This window comes from Melopsittacus undulatus, chromosome 22 (assembly GCF_012275295.1).
Source record: "Melopsittacus undulatus isolate bMelUnd1 chromosome 22, bMelUnd1.mat.Z, whole genome shotgun sequence".
Lineage (NCBI taxonomy): Eukaryota > Metazoa > Chordata > Aves > Psittaciformes > Psittaculidae > Melopsittacus > Melopsittacus undulatus.
In genome coordinates, this window is record NC_047548.1 from 1,297,066 (window position 1) to 1,316,277 (window position 19,212).

At 60.3% G+C, this 19,212-nt stretch overlaps 1 protein-coding gene across 1 annotated transcript in view; it reads right to left on the minus strand.

The window, feature by feature from the left end:
• Positions 1–15,085, minus strand: part of FLNA (filamin A) — a 54,265-nt gene extending 39,180 nt beyond the window's left edge. Inside the window, 10 exon segments of the mRNA XM_034071880.1 lie at positions 105–224; positions 1,058–1,195; positions 2,640–2,840; positions 3,711–3,873; positions 4,849–4,926; positions 5,516–5,634; positions 6,615–6,762; positions 8,130–8,227; positions 9,229–9,477; positions 14,735–15,085. Coding sequence (XP_033927771.1) covers positions 105–224; positions 1,058–1,195; positions 2,640–2,840; positions 3,711–3,873; positions 4,849–4,926; positions 5,516–5,634; positions 6,615–6,762; positions 8,130–8,227; positions 9,229–9,477; positions 14,735–15,077 — 1,657 coding nt within the window. The 5' untranslated portion in view covers positions 15,078–15,085.
• Between the last annotated feature and the right edge of the window lie 4,127 nt (positions 15,086–19,212).

Consider the following 19,212-nt stretch of genomic DNA (forward strand, 5'->3'; position numbering starts at 1 on the left):
CACACACACATGGATGCACCCCCATACACACACATACCCATACACACACATGGATGCACCCCCATACACACCCCCCCCCCCCATGCAGACCCCCCCTCACCTGCCGGGCACCGGCTGCCCCCCCCACATGACAGTCACCGTGTGGGGTCCGGGCACTGTGGGGATGTACTCACAGGCGAAGACCCCGTCCCCAAGGTCCTTCTGCTTGACGGGCTCAGGGCCCTCTGTGGGGGGGGGGGTCAGGGGGGCACCCACAGAGCCCCAGAGCGGCCCCGTGGGCACCCCATAGCACCCACTGCACCCCATAGCACCCATAGCACCCACTGCACCCCATAGCACCCATAGCACCCACTGCACCCCATAGCACCCACTGCACCCCATAGCACCCATAGCACCCATAGCACCCACTGCACCCCATAGCACCCATAGCACCCACTGCACCCCATAGCACCCACTGCACCCCATAGCACCCATAGCACCCACTGCACCCCATAGCACCCATAGCACCCACTGCACCCCATAGCACCCACTGCACCCCATAGCACCCATAGCACCCACTGCACCCCATAGCACCCATGGCATCACCCACTGCACCCCATAGCACCCACTGCACCCCATAGCACCCATAGCACCCACTGCACCCCATAGCACCCATGGCATCATCCACTGCACCCCATGGGGAGCCCATAGCACCCACTGCATCACCCTCGCCACAACACCCAAACCCCCCCATAGCACCCCCAAACCCCCCCAACCCTCCCATAGCACCCCCAAACCCCCCCCATAGCACCCCCAAACCCCCCCCATAGCACCCCCAAACCCCCCCAACCCTCCCATAGCACCCCCCAAACCCCTCCCATAGCACCCCCAAACCCCTCCCATAGCACCCCCAAACCCCCCCCATAGCACCCCCAAACCCCCATAGCACCCCCAAACCCCTCCCATATCACCCCTCCCACAACCCACTGCACCCATAGACCCCCCCTAGCACCCCATAGAGCCCCCAAAACCCCCCCCCCGGTACCCCCATATGAGGGGGGGTCCCCCCCACACTCACTGGGCCCCTTGACCGTGACCTTGAGCTCCCCATTGCCGGCCCCCTTGGTGTACACCTTGAAGTCAGCCACCTCCTTCACCCGCAGCCCCTTGGGCTGCAGCCCCCGACCCACAGCGCGGCACAGGGAGGGGGTGCAGGCTGGGGGGCAGAGGGGGGGTCAGTGCATGGGGCACCCCAATGCATGGGGGGGGGTCAATGGGGGGGGTCAGTGCATGGGGCACCCCAATGCATGGGGGGGGTCAATGGGGGGGGTCAGTGCATGGGGCACCCCCAGGGATGGGGGCACCCAATGCATGGGGGGGTCAATGGGGAGGGGACCCCAAAGGGGCAGGACCCAAAGGAGGGGGAGGGGAAGAGGGGACCCCCCCCCCACCCCACACCCCCCCCCCCCCCCCCCGTACCGTGGTTGTGTCCCCGCGTGGGTCTGGAGCTTCCCCATAGAAGGAGCAGGACAGAGACAGAGCAGAGTCATGGGGGGGGCAGCGACAGCAGAGACCCCCCCTGAGAGCCTGGGGGGGGCAGAAGCACAGAGACCCCCATGGGGGGAGAGTGGAGAGGAGCAAGTGGGGGGCAGGAGCACAGAGACCCTCAATGGGGCAGGAGCACAGAGACCCCCACTTATGGGGCAGGAGCACAGAGACCCTCAATGGGGCAGGAGCACAGAGACCCTCAATGGGGCAGGAGCATAGAGACCCCCACATATGGGGCAGGAGCACAGAGACCCTCAATGGGGCAGGAGCACAGAGACCCCCACATATGGGGCAGGAGCACAGAGACCCTCAATGGGGCAGGAGCACAGAGACCCCCACATATGGGGCAGGAGCACAGAGACCCTCAATGGGGCAGGAGCACAGAGACCCTCAATGGGGCAGGAGCACAGAGACCCTCAATGGGGCAGGAGCAGAGACCCCCACTTATGGGGCAGGAGCACAGAGACCCTCAATGGGGCAGGAGCACAGAGACCCTCAATGGGGCAGGAGCACAGAGACCCCCACGTATGGGGCAGGAGCACAGAGAGCCCCACTTATGGGGCAGGAGCATAGAGACCCCCACTTATGGGGCAGGAGCACAGAGACCCCCACTTATGGGGCAGGAGCATAGAGACCCCCACGTATGGGGCAGGAGCACAGAGACCCCCACTTATGGGGCAGGAGCACAGAGACCCTCAATGGGGCAGGAGCAGAGACCCCCACTTATGGGGCAGGAGCACAGAGACCCCCACTTATGGGGCAGGAGCACAGAGACCCTCAATGGGGCAGGAGCACAGAGACCCTCAATGGGGCAGGAGCACAGAGACCCTCACTTATGGGGCAGGAGCACAGAGACCCTCAATGGGGCAGGAGCACAGAGACCCTCAATGGGGCAGGAGCACAGAGACCCCCACTTATGGGGCAGGAGCATAGAGACCCCCAATGGGGCAGGAGCATAGAGACCCTCAATGGGGCAGGAGCACAGAGACCCTCAATGGGGCAGGAGCACAGAGACCCCCACTTATGGGGCAGGAGCACAGAGACCCCCACTTATGGGTCAGACCCCCACTTATGGGTCAGACCCCAGCTGGGGGGGGGGGGGAGGGGCTCACCCGGCCCCACGTGGACGCTGAAGGGGCTGCGGGGGATGGGCACGCCCCCGTAGGTCACGTGCACCAGGTGCGGCCCCTCCCCCACGGGCCGGTAGGTGCAGCGCACGAGGCCGTCGGCACGTGACTCCAGCTGCGGCTCCAGCGCCCCCTGGCGGCCGCCGGGCTCCGTGATGCTGACCTCCAGCTGACCCTGCCCCGCGCCTGCGCACAACGGGGGGGGGGACACGTGACACACGGGACACACGTGACCCCCAACTGAGACCCCTACCAAACCCCCCTTAGACCCCCCATATGAGACCCCCCAACCCCCATTTCAGCCCCCCCAACCCCCATTTCAGACCCCCCAAGCCCCCTTAGAACCCCTATACCCCCCATATTAGACCCCCCAAATCCCCCTTAGAGCCCCCAAACCTCTTTTGGACCCCCCCTCACCCCCCATATCAGACCCCCCCTCACCCCCCATGTCAGACCCCCCCTCACCCCCCATGTCAGAGCCCCCCATCCCCCCCCCATCCCCCCCCCCATCTCCCCTCCCCCCCCTCACCTGCAGTGACCACATCAAAGTGGGTGCTCCTGTTGACCACGTTCCCAACCCCCCCCCTAGAGCCCCTCCCCACCCCTGCCCCTCCCCCCCCATCCCTGGCCCCTCCCCCATCCCCCCCCCCCCATCCCCTCCCCCCCTCACCAGCAGTGACCACATCGAAGTGGGTGGTCCTGTTGACCACGTTCCCATCCCCCCCCCATCCCCCCCCCATCCCCCATCCCCCCCCATCCCCCCCATCCCCTCCCCCCCCATCCCCTCCCCCCCCCTCACCAGCAGTGACCACATCAAAGTGGGTGCTCCTGTTGACCACGTTCCCATCCCCCACCCCCATCCCCCCCCCACCCCTGCCCCTCCCCCACCCCATCCCCCATCCCCCACCCCTGCCCCTCCCCCCTCACCGGCAGTGACCACATCAAAGTGGGTGGTCCTGTTGACCACGTTCCCATCCCCCACCCCCCCCCCCCCCCCCCACGCCCCCCCCCCCCCCCCCCCCCCCCCACCCCCCCCCCCGCCCCCCCCCCCCTCACCAGCAGTGACCACATCAAAGTGGGTGCTCCTGTTGACCACGTTCCCGGTTGGCTCCAGTCCAGGCCCCTGAGCTGTGACCTTGGTGACGTCACCAGCAGCACGTGACACGTTGACCTCAAAGGGGCTCTTGGCGATGTCCTGACCCGCGAACAGCACCGACACCTGCGCGGGGTCAGGGGTCAGCGGGGTCAGGGGGTCAGCGGGGTCAGGGGGGATCGATGGGAATCAATGGGGATCGATGGGGATCAATGGAGATCAATGGGGTCAATGGGGTCAATGGGGATCAATGGGGCTCAATGGGGATTGATGGGGATCAATGGGGATCAGTGGAGATCAATGGGGGTCAATGGGGTCAATGGGGGTCAATGGGGATCAATGGGGTCAATGGGGATCAATGGGGATCAATGGGGATTGATGGGGATCAATGGGGCTCAATGGGGATCGATGGGGATCAATGGGGTCAGTGAGGATCAATGGAGATCAATGGGGATCAATGGAGATCAATGGGGTCAATGGGGGTCAATGGGGGTCAATGGGGATCAATGGGGTCAGTGAGGATCAATGGAGATCAATGGGGATCAATGGAGATCAATGGGGTCAATGGGGGTCAATGGGGGTCAATGGGGCTCAATGGGGATTGATGGGGATCAATGGGGCTCAATGGCTCCATGGGAGCTCAATGCCCTCAATGGGGGCTCAATGTCCCCAATGGCTCCATGTTCCCAATGGATCCACACGGGAGCTCCAGGAGCTCCTCCTGCTGCGGCCACCCCCTGGAGCCCCATAGAGCCCCACAGATCCCCACAGAGCCCCATAGACCCCACAGATCCCCACAGAGCCCCATAGAACCCCACAGATCCCCACAGAGCCCCATAGACCCCACTGAGCCCCACAGAGCCCCATAGACCCCACAGATCCCCACAGAGCCCCATAGACCCCACAGAGCCCCATAGAGCCCCATAGACCCCACAGATCCCCACAGAGCCCCATAGACCCCACAGAGCCCCATAGAGCCCCATAGAACCCCACAGATCCCCACAGAGCCCCATAGACCCCACAGTGCCCCATAGACCCCACTGAGCCCCACAGAGCCCCATAGACCCCACTGAGCCCCATAGCGCCCCATAGCTGCCCTACCTTGTGCACACCAGTCACTTTGGGCACGTAGGACACGGAGAAGGTTCTGTTCTTGTCGTTGTTGGCCACCACTTTAGCCTGGGGGGGGGAGATGTGAGACCCACAGAGCCCCACAAGTCCCCATAGAGACCCACATAGCACCCATAGCACCCATGGGACCCATGGGACCCACAGCACCCATAGAACCCATAGCACCCATGGGACCCACAGCACCCATAGCACCCATAGAACCCATAGCACCCATAGCACCCATGGGACCCACAGCACCCATAGGACCCACAGCACCCATGGGACCCACAGCACCCATAGGACCCACAGCACCCATAGCACCCACAACACCCATAGAACCCATAGCACCCATAGCACCCACAACACCCATAGGACCCACAGCACCCATGGGACCCATAACACCCATGGCACCCATAGGACCCATAGCACCCATAGGACCCACAGCACCCATGGGACCCACAGCACCCATAGCACCCATAGAACCCATAGCACCCATGGGACCCATAGCACCCACAACACCCATAGAACCCATAGCACCCATAGCACCCACAACACCCATAGGACCCACAGCACCCATGGGACCCATAGCACCCACAACACCCATAGGACCCATAGCACCCATAGCACCCATGGGACCCATAGCACCCACAACACCCACCTCCTCTCGGTGTCCATCCGGGTCCTCCACATACACCATGACCTCCCCCTGTCCAGCACTGATGGTTTCCACTGTGAACTCTGCTCGTTGCTTCACCATGTTCCCGGTGGGCTCAATGCCTGTGGGATGGGGGCACAGCCCCATGGGGCGCTATGGGGTCCTGCCCCATGGCAATGGTGCTATGGGGTCCTGCCCCACGGCACTTCCTGCCCCACGGCACTGACGCTATGGGGTCCTGCCCCACGGCACCGGTGCTATGGGGTCCTGCCCCACAGCACTGACGCTATGGGGTCCTGCCCCATGGCACTGACGCTATGGGGTCCTGCCCCACGGCACTTCCTGCCCCACGGCACTGACGCTATGGGGTCCTGCCCCACGGCACTTCCTGCCCCACGGCACTGACGCTATGGGGTCCTGCCCCACGGCACCGGTGCTATGGGGTCCTGCCCCACAGCACTGACGCTATGGGGTCCTGCCCCATGGCACTGACGCTATGGGGTCCTGCCCCACAGCACTGGTGCTATGAGGGTCCTGCCCCACGGCACTGACGCTATGGGGTCCTGCCCCACGGCACTTCCTGCCCCACGGCACTGACGCTATGGGGTCCTGCCCCACGGCACTGACGCTATGGGGTCCTGCCCCATGGCACTGACGCTATGAGCTCCCAGTCCCACGGCACCGGTGCTATGGGGTCCTGCCCCACGGCACTGCCCGCTATGAGCTCCCAGTCCCATGGCAATGGTGCTATGGGGTCCTGCCCCACGGCACTGGTGCTATGGGGTCCTGCCCCACGGCACTTCCTGCCCCACGGCACTGGCGCTATGGGGTCCTGCCCCACGGCACTTCCTGCCCCATGGCACCGGTGCTATGGGGTCCTGCCCCACGGCACTTCCTGCCCCATGGCACTGACGCTATGGGGTCCTGCCCCACGGAACTGACGCTATGGGGCCCCAGCCCCACAGCATTCCCCCCTATGAGCTCCCACCCCCCTCTGCCCCCTGTCCCTATGGGGCGAAGTCCCTCCATGGAACCCGAACCCCCTTCCCCTTAGATGTGACCCCAATCTCTGGGCCCCCCCCAGCTATGGGGCACAGCTCACCAGGGCCATAGGCTCGAGCCTTCTTGGGGTTCAGTTTGGGGCGCAGGGGGGCCCCAGGCTTCAGCTTGGCCTTGGGGAACTGGGACAGGTAGGTCATGACCGAGTGTTCATCCACGTTGGGGTCCACGATCTCCTCGGGGGTGATCACCTGGGGGGCACAATGAGGGTCAATGGGTCTGGGGGTGCCCCATAGGGCTCAATGGGTGCTGGGGGGCACAATGAGGCTCAATGGGTGCTGGGGGGCACAATGAGGGTCAATGGGTGCTGGGGGGCACAGTGGGTGCGGGGCTGCCCCATAGGGATCAATGGGTGCTGGGGGGCACAATGAGGCTCAATGGGTGCTGGGGGGCACAATGAGGGTCAATGGGTCTGGGGGGCACAATGAGGGTCAATGGGTCTGGGGGTGCCCCATAGGGATCAATGGGTGCCCCATAGGGCTCAATGGGTGCTGGGGGACACAATGAGGCTCAATGGGTGCTGGGGGGCACAATGGGGCTCAATGGGTGCTGGGGGGCACAATGAGGGTCAATGGGTGCTGGGGGGCACAATGAGGCTCAATGGGTGCTGGGGGGCACAATGAGGGTCAATGGGTCTGGGGGTGCCCCATAGGGCTCAGTGTGTGCCCCATAGGGCTCAATGGGTGCCAGGGGGCACAATGAGGCTCAATGGGTGCTGGGGGGCACAATGAGGCTCAATGGGTGCTGGGGGGCACAGTGGGTGCGGGGCTGCCCCATAGGGATCAATGGGTGCTGGGGGGCACAATGGGGATCACTGGGTGTGGGGGTGCCCCATAGGGGTCAATAGGTGCTGGGGGGCACCCATAGGGCTCAATGGGTGCTGGGGGGCACAACGAGGGTCAATGGGTGCTGGGGGGCACAATGAGGGTCAATGGGTCTGGGGGTGCCCCATAGGGCTCAGTGCTGCCCCATAGGGCTCAATGGGTCTGGGGGTGCCCCACAGGGCTCAGTGCTGCCCCATATGGCTCATTGCTGCCCCATAGGGCTCAATGGGTGCCCCATAGGGCTCAATGGGTCTGGGGGTGCCCCATAGGGTTCAGTGCTGCCCCATAGGGCTCAGTGCTGCCCCATAGGGCTCAGTGTGTGCCCCATAGGGCTCAGTGCTGCCCCATAGGGCTCAGTGCTGCCCCATAGGGCTCAATGGGTCTGGCGGTGCCCCACAGGGCTCGGTGCTGCCCCATAGGGCTCAGTGCTGCCCCACAGGGCTCAGTGCTGCCCCACAGGGCTCAGTGCTGCCCCATAGGGCTCAGTGCTGCCCCACAGGGCTCAGTGCTGCCCCATAGGGCTCAATGGGTCTGGGGGTGCCCCACAGGGCTCAATGGGTCTGGGGGTGCCCCACAGGGCTCAGTGCTGCCCCATAGGGCTCAGTGCTGCCCCATAGGGTCAGTGCTGCCCCACAGGGCTCAGTGCTGCCCCATAGGGCTCAGTGCTGCCCCATAGGGCTCAGTGCTGCCCCATAGGCTCAGTGCTGCCCCATAGGGTCAGTGCTGCCCCACACCTGGGGGATGCCCAGCCACTCGTCCGCCTGTTGCATGGCCTCCCGTGCGTTGTCCACTGGTTTATTGGGGTCCCACGAGTCCCAGTCAGGGCACAGACCTATGGGGGCAATGGGGTCAGCAATGGGGCCGGGGGGGGCACGTGCCCCATAGCCCCATAGCCCCATAGCCCCATAGCCCCATAGGCCTGTGTCTCTACATCCCCTGTCCCCATTGCCCCCCATTGCCATGCTCACCCGGTGCACAGCTGTCCACCAGTGCTCCCAGTACACACCAGTACACACCAGTACACACCAGTACACACTCACCCGGTGCACAGCTGTCCACCAGTGCTCCCAGTACACACCAGTACACACCAGTACACACCAGTACACACCAGTACACACCAGTACACACTCACCCGGTGCACAGCTGTCCACCAGTGCTCCCAGTACACACCAGTACACACCAGTACACACCAGTACACACCAGTACACACCAGTACACACTCACCCGGTGCACAGCTGTCCACCAGTGCTCCCAGTGCACACCAGTACACACCAGTACACACCAGTACACACCAGTACACACCAGTACACACTCACCCGGTGCACAGCTGTCCACCAGTGCTCCCAGTGCACACCAGTACACACCAGTACACACCAGTACACACCAGTACACACCAGTACACACTCACCCGGTGCACAGCTGTCCACCAGTACACACCAGTACACACCAGTACACACCAGCACACACCAGTACACACCAGTACACACCAGTACACACCAGTACACACTCACCCGGTGCACAGCTGTCCACCAGTGCTCCCAGTACACACCAGTACACACCAGTACACACCAGTACACACTCACCCGGTGCACAGCTGTCCACCAGTGCTCCCAGTACACACCAGTACACACCAGTACACACCAGTACACACCAGTACACACCAGTACACACCAGTACACACCTGGTGCACAGCTGTCCACCAGTGCTCCCAGTACACACCAGTACACACCAGTACACACCAGTACACACCAGTACACACCAGTACACACCAGTACACACCAGTACACACCAGTACACACCAGTACACACCAGTACACACCAGTACACACTCACCCGGTGCACAGCTGTCCACCAGTGCTCCCAGTGCCCTCCCACTCTGCCAGTCGCGGCTGAAGTTGGTGACCGGCAGCTCCGGGAGCCGGTTCTGGATCCATCCCAGCAGCCTTTGCTTCGGCGTCTGCCTCTTGGCCTCCTCCTCATCCTCCTCGTCCCACATGGGCATGGAGATGGAGTAATGGAGGATCAGGGTCCAGACCAGCCCCAGGATCAGCTTCAGGTTCCCGTCCACGATGGCTTTGCTGTCTGCGGGGGGGGCACAGGGGGGGGGCAAGAACAGGGGGGGTCATCATGGGGGGGCAGCATCATGGGGGGGTTAGTATCATTATAGGGGGGGTATCAGCATCATGGGGGGGTCAGTATCATGGGGGGGTCAGTATCATGGGGGGATCAGCATCATGGGGGGGTCAGTATCATGGGGGGGTCAGCATCATCATAGGGGGGGTTAGTATCATGGGGGTATCAGCATCATTATAGGGGGGGTATCAGCATCATGGGGGGGTCAGTATCATGGGGGGGTCAGTATCATGGGGGGATCAGCATCATGGGGGGGTCAGTATCATGGGGGGGTCAGTATCATGGGGGGGTCAGCATCATCATAGGGGGGGTATCAGCATCATGGGGGGTTAGTATCATGGGGGGGTCAGTATCATGGGGGGGTCATCATGGGGGGGTCAGTATCATGGGGGGGTCAGTATCATGGGGGGGTCAGTATCATGGGGGGGTCATCTTGGGGGGGTCAGTATCATGGGGGGGTCAGTATCATGGAGGGGTCAGTATCATGGGGGGGTTAGTATCATCATAGGGGAGGTATCAGCATCATGGGGGGGTCAGTATCATCATAGGGGGGGTATCAGCATCATGGGGGGGTCAGTATCATCATAGGGGGTCAGTATCATGGGGGGGTTAGTATCATCATAGGGGGGGTATCAGCATAATGGGGGGGTCAGTATCATGGGGGGTCAGCATCATTATAGGGGGGGTATCAGCATCATGGGGGGGTCAGTATCATGGGGGGGTCAGTATCATTATAGGGGGTCAGTATCATGGGGGGGTCAGTATCATGGGGGGGTCAGTATCATTATAGGGGGTCAGTATCATGGGGGGGTCAGTATCATGGGGGGGTCAGTATCATTATAGGGGGTCAGTATCATGGGGGGTTCAGTATCATGGGGGGGTCAGCATCATGGGGGGGTCAGTATCATGGGGGGGTCAGCATCATTATAGGGGGGGTATCAGCATCATGGGGGGGGCATCAGCATAGGAGGCATCATTATAGGGGGTCATCATCATAGGGGGGGTACCAGGGGGGGATCAGCATCATGGGGGGGTCAGTATCATCATAGGGGGGCAGCATCATCATGGGGGCATCATTATAGGGGGGCTTCATCATAGGGGGGACATCAGTATCATGGGGGGGGCATCATCATTATAGGGGGGGTATCAGCATCATGGGGGGGGCAACAGCATCATCATAGGGGGGCATCAGCATCATGGGGGGGCACCGAGGGGGGTCAGCATCATGGGGGGTGCATCATTATAGGGGGTCATCATCATAGGGGGGGTCAGTATCATGGGGGGGCAGCATCATCATAGGGGCTATGGGGTCACGGAACACGCAGCATAAGGGGCCATGGCCCATAAAGGGGATACAGGACACAGGGGGGGGGGCACAAAGCACCATGGGGGGGCCATGGAAATGGGGGGGGCACGAGGGGGCACAGAGGAACCCAGAGCCCATGGGGGGGAGGGGATTTGTGGGTCCCTATGGGTGGTTTGGGGGGGTCAGGGTGTGGCCCATCCCTTGGGGGGGGCACATCCGGGGTCCTCAGCAGTGGTTTTGGGGGTCCCACATCCCCATTAACGGCCATGGGGGGGTCCCGGGTCCCCATTAAGGGCTATGGGAGGGTCCCGGGTCCCCATTAAGGGCTATGGGGGGGTCCCACACCCCCATTAAGGGCTATGGGAGGGTCCCGGGTCCCCATTAAGGGCTATGGGGGGGTCCCACACCCCCATTAAGGACCATGGGGAGGGTCCCACATCCCCATTAAGGGCTATGGGGGGTCCCGGGTCCCCATTAAGGACCATGGGGAGGGTCCCACACCCCCATTAAGGGCTATGGGGGGTCCCGGGTCCCCATTAAGGACCATGGGGGGGTCCCACATCCCCATTAAGGGCTATGGGGGGGTCCCACACCCCCATTAAGGGCTATGGGAGGGTCCCGGGTCCCCATTAAGGACCATGGGGAGGGTCCCACACCCCCATTAAGGGCTATGGGGGGGTCCCGGGTCCCCATTAAGGGCTATGGGGGGGTCCCGGGTCCCCATTAAGGGCTATGGGGGGGTCCCGGGTCCCCGTTATCCCCCATGGGGGGGTCCCGGAGCGCTCCCTCCCCGCGGGGGGGGGGGGGTTCGGGGGGGGGCGGGGCCGCGGGTGGGGGATGGGACCCTCAGCCCCTCCCAAGCCCCTCCCCCAGCTCCAACATTTTTTGCCCTTATTTGGGCTCAGGCTCCATCGAGGCCCCTCCCCCCCCATGGCCCCTCCCCCCCCGGACCCCCCCCATTGGAACCAGCGCTCTCAGGGCCCCCCCCTCCCCCCCCCCCCCATGGCCCCGCCCCCCTCGGGACCCCCTCGGCTGAGCCCCCCCCCCCCCCCCCCCCGCATTCCTGCGATGGGAGCGGCCGCCCCCCCCCCCCCCCCCCCCGCCTTTGTTATGGGCCGAGGGGAGGGGCCCAACATGGAGGGAGATGGGGGGGGGGCTTCTATGGAGCCCTATGGGGGCAAAGAGGGGTTCATGGGGGGGGAGCACAATAGGGGGGTCTCGAGGGGGGGTCCGGGATGGGGAGGGGCTGGGGGGGTCCTGACCCCCCCGTTACTACAGGGGTTGGGGGGGGATCTCCCTTTAGTACTGCCCCCCCCCCACCCCTATGGGTTGCTCCATGGGGCCGGGGATGCTACAGGGACCTGTGGGGCTCTATGGGAGCCTGAGCAGTTCTATGGGGTCCAGATAAGCACCCGTGGGCTCCATAGGGTCCCCAGGAGCAGCCATTGGGCTCTATAGGGGCTCTACAGGGGCTCTATAGGGGTTCCATCTACTGGGTCTCTATAGTCTCTATCTACAAAAGCTCCATAGGGTCCCTATAGGGGTTCCATCTATAGTGCCTCTATAAGGTCTTTATAGGGTCTCTATCTGCAGAATCTCTATAGGGTCTGTATAGGGGTTCCATCTACAAGGCCTTTATAAGGTCTCTATAGGGCCCCTATAGGCATTCCATCTGCAAGGCCTTTATGAGGTCTCTATACGATCTCTATAGGGTCTCTATAGGGTCCCTACAGGAGTTCCATCCATAAGGCCTCTATAGGCTCTCTATTACATATCTATAAAGTCTCTATGAGATCTCTTACAGGGTCTCTATAAGGTCTCTATAGGATCTCTATAACATCTCTATAGTGTTCCTGCAGGGTGTCTATCTACCAGGTTTCTATAGGATCTCTATAGGGTCTCTATAAGGTCTCCATAGGGTCCCTATAGGGGTTCCATCCATAGGGTCTCTATAGGCTCTCTATAAGGGCTCTATAAGGTGCCTATGAGGTCTCCATAGGCCCCTATAGGGGTTCCATCTATGAGATCTCTACATGGTCTCTATAGGGTTTCTATCTACTGGATCCATATAGGCTCTCTATAAGGTCTCTATAGGCTCTCTATAGGGTCCCTATAGGGGTTCCATCTATAAGGTCTCCATAGGGCCCCTATAGGGGTTCCATCTGTAAGATCTCTATGAGGTCCCTATAGGCTCTGTATAGGCTCTCTATAAGCTCTCCATAGAGTTTCTATAAGGTCTCTATAATGTCCCTACAGGGTCTCTATCTGCTGGGTTTCTATAGGCTCTCTATAGGGTCCCTATAGGGGTTCCATCTGTATGGTCTCTATAGGGTCCATGCAGGGTCTCTATCAGCTCTCTATAGGCTCTCCATAAAGTCTCTATAGGGTCCCTATAAAGGTTCCATCTATAAGGTCTCTATATGCTCTCTATGGGGTCTCCATGGGCTCCCTCCGCCCTCCCCACTCACTGATGGACAGGAGCTTGATGTTCTCTATGAGGTCTCTATGGGGTCTCCATGGGCTCTCTATGGGGTGTCTATGGATCCCCCTGACTCACCGATGGACATGAGTTTGATGTTCTCTATAAGCTCTCTATGGGGTCCCTATGAGGTCCCTATGGGTCTCTATGTGCTCCCCCACTCACCGATGGACATGAGCTTGATGTTCTCTATAGGCTCTCTATGTACTCCCTATGTGCTCTCTATGTGTCCCTATGTCTCTCTATGGCTCTCTATAGGATCTCTATAGGGTCTCTATGTACTCACCGATGGACACGAGTTTGATGTTCTCCCTCTCCAGGAACTCCAGCGCCACCGACACGTTCTCCAGCTGCATCTGCCTCTATGTGTCCCTATGGCTCCCTATGGCTCTCTATGTGTCTCTATGTCTCTCTATGTCTCTCTATGGGGTGTTTATAGGGTCTCTATGGGGTCAGTCACTCACCGATGGACACCAGTTTGATGTTCTCCCTCTCCAGGAACTCCAGCGCCACCGACACGTTCTCCAGCTGCATCTGCCTCTATGTGCTCTCTATGTGTCCCTATGTCTCTCTATGTCTCTCTATGTCTCTCTATGTCTCTCTATGTCTCTCTATGTGTCTCTATAGGGTCTGTATGTCTCTCTATAGGGTGTCTATGGGGTGTCTATAGGTCTCTATGTACTCACCGATGGACACCAGTTTGATGTTCTCCCTCTCCAGGAACTCCAGCGCCACCGACACGTTCTCCAGCTGCATCTGCCTCTATGTGCTCTCTATGTGTCCCTATGTCTCTCTATGTCTCTATGGCTCTCTATGGGGTGTCTATGGGGTGTCTATGGGGTGTCTATGGGGTGTCTATGGGGTGTCTATGGGGTGTCTATAGGATCTCTATAGGATCTCTATAGGGTCTGTATGTACTCACCTATGGACACCAGTTTGATGTTCTCCCTCTCCAGGAACTCCAGCGCCACCGACACGTTCTCCAGCTGCATCTGCCTCTATGTGCTCTCTATGTGTCCCTATGGCTCTCTATGGCTCCCTATGTCTCTCTATGTCTCTCTATGTCTCTCTATGGCTCTCTATGGCTCTCTATGGCTTTCTATGGCTCTCTATGTCTCTCTATGTCTCTCTATGGCTCTCTATAGGGTCTCTATGGGGTGTCTATGGGGTCTCTATGGGGTGTCTATGGGGTGTCTATAGGGTCTCTATAGGGTCTCTATGTGTCTCTATAGGCTCTCTATGGGGTCTCTATAGGGTCTGTATGTACTCACCAATGGACACCAGTTTGATGTTCTCCCTCTCCAGGAACTCCAGCGCCACCGACACGTTCTCCAGCTGCATCTGCCTCTATGTGTCCCTATGTGTCTCTATGTGTCCCTATGTCTCTCTATAGGATCTCTATAGGGTCTCTATGTACTCACCAATGGACACCAGTTTGATGTTCTCCCTCTCCAGGAACTCCAGCGCCACCGACACGTTCTCCAGCTGCATCTGCCTGACCGTCGGCCGCAGGTTGTACCTCCTCCCGAGCTTCTTTCGGCTCAGGACCTCGAGCAGTGCAATGAGCCTGAGCCCATCACCCAGGTCGGTCTGTAGGTTCCCCACCCGCTTGCTCACGGCCTTGAGGTGCTCGTTGCACCAGCGGGTGAACGTGTTCTGCTGGATGCGCTTCCAGGGCGCGTCCTCCGCCAGCTCCTTCTCGGTCGCCGGCATCGCGTCCGGTACCGGAGGCTCCGCCCCCTCCGGGGCGCGCGCGCGGCTCATGGCGGAAGGGGAGGGGCTATGGGGGGGGGGGGGGGGGGGGAGGGGGGAGGGGGAGGAGAGAGAGTGAGACCCCTGCGGGAGAGCGGGGATAGTGCAGACCCGGCGCGTCCCAGTGTATCCTAATGCATCCTAATGCATCCCAGTACATCCCAGTGCATCCTAATGCATCCTAATGCATCCCAGTGCATCCCAGTGCATCCCAGTACATCCCAGTGCATCCCAGTACATCCCAGTGCATCCCAGTGCATCCCAATGTATCCCAGTACATCCCAGTGCATCCTAATGCATCCTAGTGCATCCCAGTACATCCCAATGCATCCCAATGTATCCTAGTGCATCCCAGTACATCCCAGTGCATCCTAATGCATCCTAGTGCATCCCAGTACATCCCAATGCATCCCAATGCATCCTAGTGCATCCCAGTACATCCCAGTACATCCCAATGTATCCCAGTACATCCCAGCGCATCCTAATGTATCCTAATGTATCCCAGTGCATCCCAGTGCACCCCAGTACATCCCAGTACATCCCAATGCATCCCAATGTATCCCAGTGCATCCCAGTACATCCCAGTACATCCCAATGTATCCCAATGTATCCCAGTACATCCCAGTGCATCCTAATGTACCCCAGTGCATCCTAATGCATCCCAGTACATCCCAATGTATCCAATGAATCCCAGTGCATCCCAGTGCATCCCAATGTATCCCAACACATCCAATGCATCCCAGTGCACCCAATGCATCCCCATATATCCCAACGCATCCCAGTGCATCCAATGCATCCCAGCACATCCCAATACATCTCAGTGCATCCCCAAAACATCCAATGCATCCCAGCACATCCCAGTGCATCCCAGTGCATCCAACGCATCCCAGCACATCCCCAACACATCCAATGCATCCCAGTGCATCTGAGTGCATCCAATACATCCCAGTGCATCCCAATGCATCCCAATACATCCCAATGCATCCCAGTGCATCCCCATGCACCCCAGTACATCCCTTGCATTCCAGTGTATCCCAGCATATCCCCATGCATCCCAGTGCATCCCAATGTACCCCAGTGCATCCCAGTGCATCCCAATGCATCCTATCGCATCCCCTCCATCCCATGGGGAGTGACACCACCACTGCCCCTCACTGCTGCACCCCATTGAGCCCCACTGCACCCCACAGACAGTGACCCCATAGCCAGGATCCCCCACTGCACCCCATAGACAGTGACCCCATAGACAGTGACCCCATAGACAGTGACCCCATAGGCAGTGACCCCATAGCCAGGATCCCCCACTGCACCCCATAGACAGTGACCCCATAGACAGTGACCCCATAGGCAGTGACCCCATAGCCAGGATCCCCCACTGCACCCCATAGACAGTGACCCCATAGACAGTGACCCCATAGGGCCCCCCCACTGCACCCCATAGGCAGTGATCCCATAGACAGTGACCCCACAGACAGTGACCCCACAGACAGTGACCCCATAGGCAGTGACCCCACAGACAGTGACCCCACAGACGGTGACCCCATAGAGTGACCCCATAGAGTGACCCCATAGAGTGACCCCACAGACAGTGACCCCATAGAGTGACCCCATAGAGTGACCCCATAGGCAGTGACCCCATAGAGTGACCCCATAGAGTGACCCCATAGAGTGACCCCATAGAGTGACCCCACAGACAGTGACCCCATAGAGTGACCCCATAGGCAGTGACCCCATAGAGTGACCCCATAGAGTGACCCCATAGGCAGTGACCCCATAGAGTGACCCCCTATCCCCCCATGGCTCTCACCGTTGGGCTCCGCTCGGCTCCGGTGCTGGGGGGGGGGGAGCGGCCGGAGCCGCCGCGCGGAGCCTTAATTGGTAACGGGGAGCGCAGGCCCCGCCCCCCGGGGGGGGGGAGGGGCGAGGGGAGGGGCGGGGGGGCACGTGGGGGGGGCTGGGGGGGGGGGGACAGGGATACATAGGGTGGGATATAGGGATCCATAGGGTGGGATGTGGGGGGTATAGGGACCTATAGGGTGGGATATAGAGACCCATAGGGTGGGATGTGGGGGGTATAGGGACCCATAGGGTGGGATATAGAGACCCATAGGGTGGGATGTGGGGGGTATAGGGACCCATAGGGTGGGATATAGAAACCCATAGGGTGGGATGTGGGGGGTATAGGGACCCATAGGGTGGGATATAGAGACCCATAGGGTGGGATGTGGGGGGTATAGGGACCCATAGGGTGGGATATAGAGACCCATAGGGTGGGATGTGGGGGGTATAGGGACCCATAGGGTGGGATGTGGGGGGTATAGGGACCCATAGGGTGGGATGTGGGGGGTATAGGGACCTATAGGGTGGGATGTGGGGGGTACAGGGATCCATAGGGTGGGATATAGAGACCCATAGGGTGGGATGTGGGGGGGTACAGGGACCCATAGGGTGGGATGTGGGGGGTACAGGGACCCATAGGGTGGGATGTGGGGGGTATAGGGACCTATAGGGTGGGATGTGGGGGGTACAGGGCATAGGACTTTTATAGGGACCCATAGAGCTGAGGGGATTACATGGACCCTGTAGAGTGGGATGCAGGAGCACAGGGACCCATAGGGTGCCCTGTGGGATGGGGGGGCCTACAAGGGGTCCCATAGACCAGGAGAGGGGCCCTTGGGGGCCTCAGTGGGGCAGAACAGGGGCTCCATGGGCCCTATGGAGTGCACAGACCTATAGGGATGATGTGGGGCAGTCAAGGCCAGTAAAGGGCCTTGGTGGGCCCCTATGGGGCAAGGGTGCCTATAGGGGACATGGGCTCTGCGCCCCCCTTTGGCCAAGGAGGCCCCATACGGACTCTATGGGGCAGAACGGGGGGAAACCCCCAGGATGGGAACAGACCCATAGGGGCTCTAGGGAAGGGGGGGCCCATTTGGGTGCTGTGGGGCCCTATAGGACCCTATGGGGCAGGAAACGAGGCAGAGCCGGAAGCGGCTGCTCCAGCCCCGATAGCACTGGGGGGGCATTAAGGGGGGGGCATTAAGGGGGGGGCATTAACGGGGGGGGCATGAACGCACCAGCATCGCATGTTCCATACGTGTTCTATGTATGTTACACACATGTGCAGGAGTGAACACACATGTTACATGTGTGTGCGAGGCGCCACACGTGCCCGTTACACACAAACACATCAACGCCAACACACGTGTTCCATACGTGTTCTATGTATGTTACACACATGTGCAGGAGTGAACACACATGTTACATGTGTGTGCGAGGCGCCACACGTGCCCGTTACACACAAACACATCAACGCCAACACACGTGTTCCATACGTGTTCTATGTATGTTACACACATGTGCGGGGGCTGTGCTGCTGTGAACACACGTGTTCCATACGTGTTCTATGTATGTTACACACCTGTGCGGGGCCCGCGGTGCTGTGAACACGCATGTTCCATACGTGTTCTATGTATGTTACACACCTGTGCGGGGGCCGCGTCGCTGTGAACACACGTGTTCCATACGTGTTCTATGTATGTTACACACCTGTGCGGGGGCCACGTCGCTGTGAACACACGTGTTCCATACGTGTTCTATGTATGTTACACACCTGTGCGAGGGCTGTGCTGCTGTGAACACACGTGTTCCATACGTGTTCTATGTATGTTACACACATGTGCGGGGGCTGTGCTGCTGTGAACACACGTGTTCCATACGTGTTCTATGTATGTTACACACATGTGGTTACCCTCACACATGCAAACACGCCTGCCCCATGCCTGCACACGCGTGTTACACCCCTGCAGACCCAGGTGTGCCCTGGACCCATAGGGGGTGATTTACCCCCCCCCCAATGATGCTCTATGGGCCCTGGGGGAGTTAAATGCCCCCCCCCAATGATGCTCTATGGGCTCTGGGGGGGGTTAAATGCCCCCCCCCCAATGATGCTCTATGGGCCCTGGGGGGGTTTAAATGCCCCCCCCAATGATGCTCTATGGGCCCTGGGGGGGGTTAAATGCCCCCCCCCAATGATGCTCTATGGGCCCTGGGGGGGGGGGGGCTGCCTCCACCAGGATGATCTCACCCCAGCAGGAATCCGGGGGGGGGGGGGGGGGGTTGGACACGTCAGAGGGAGGCTTCACCCCCC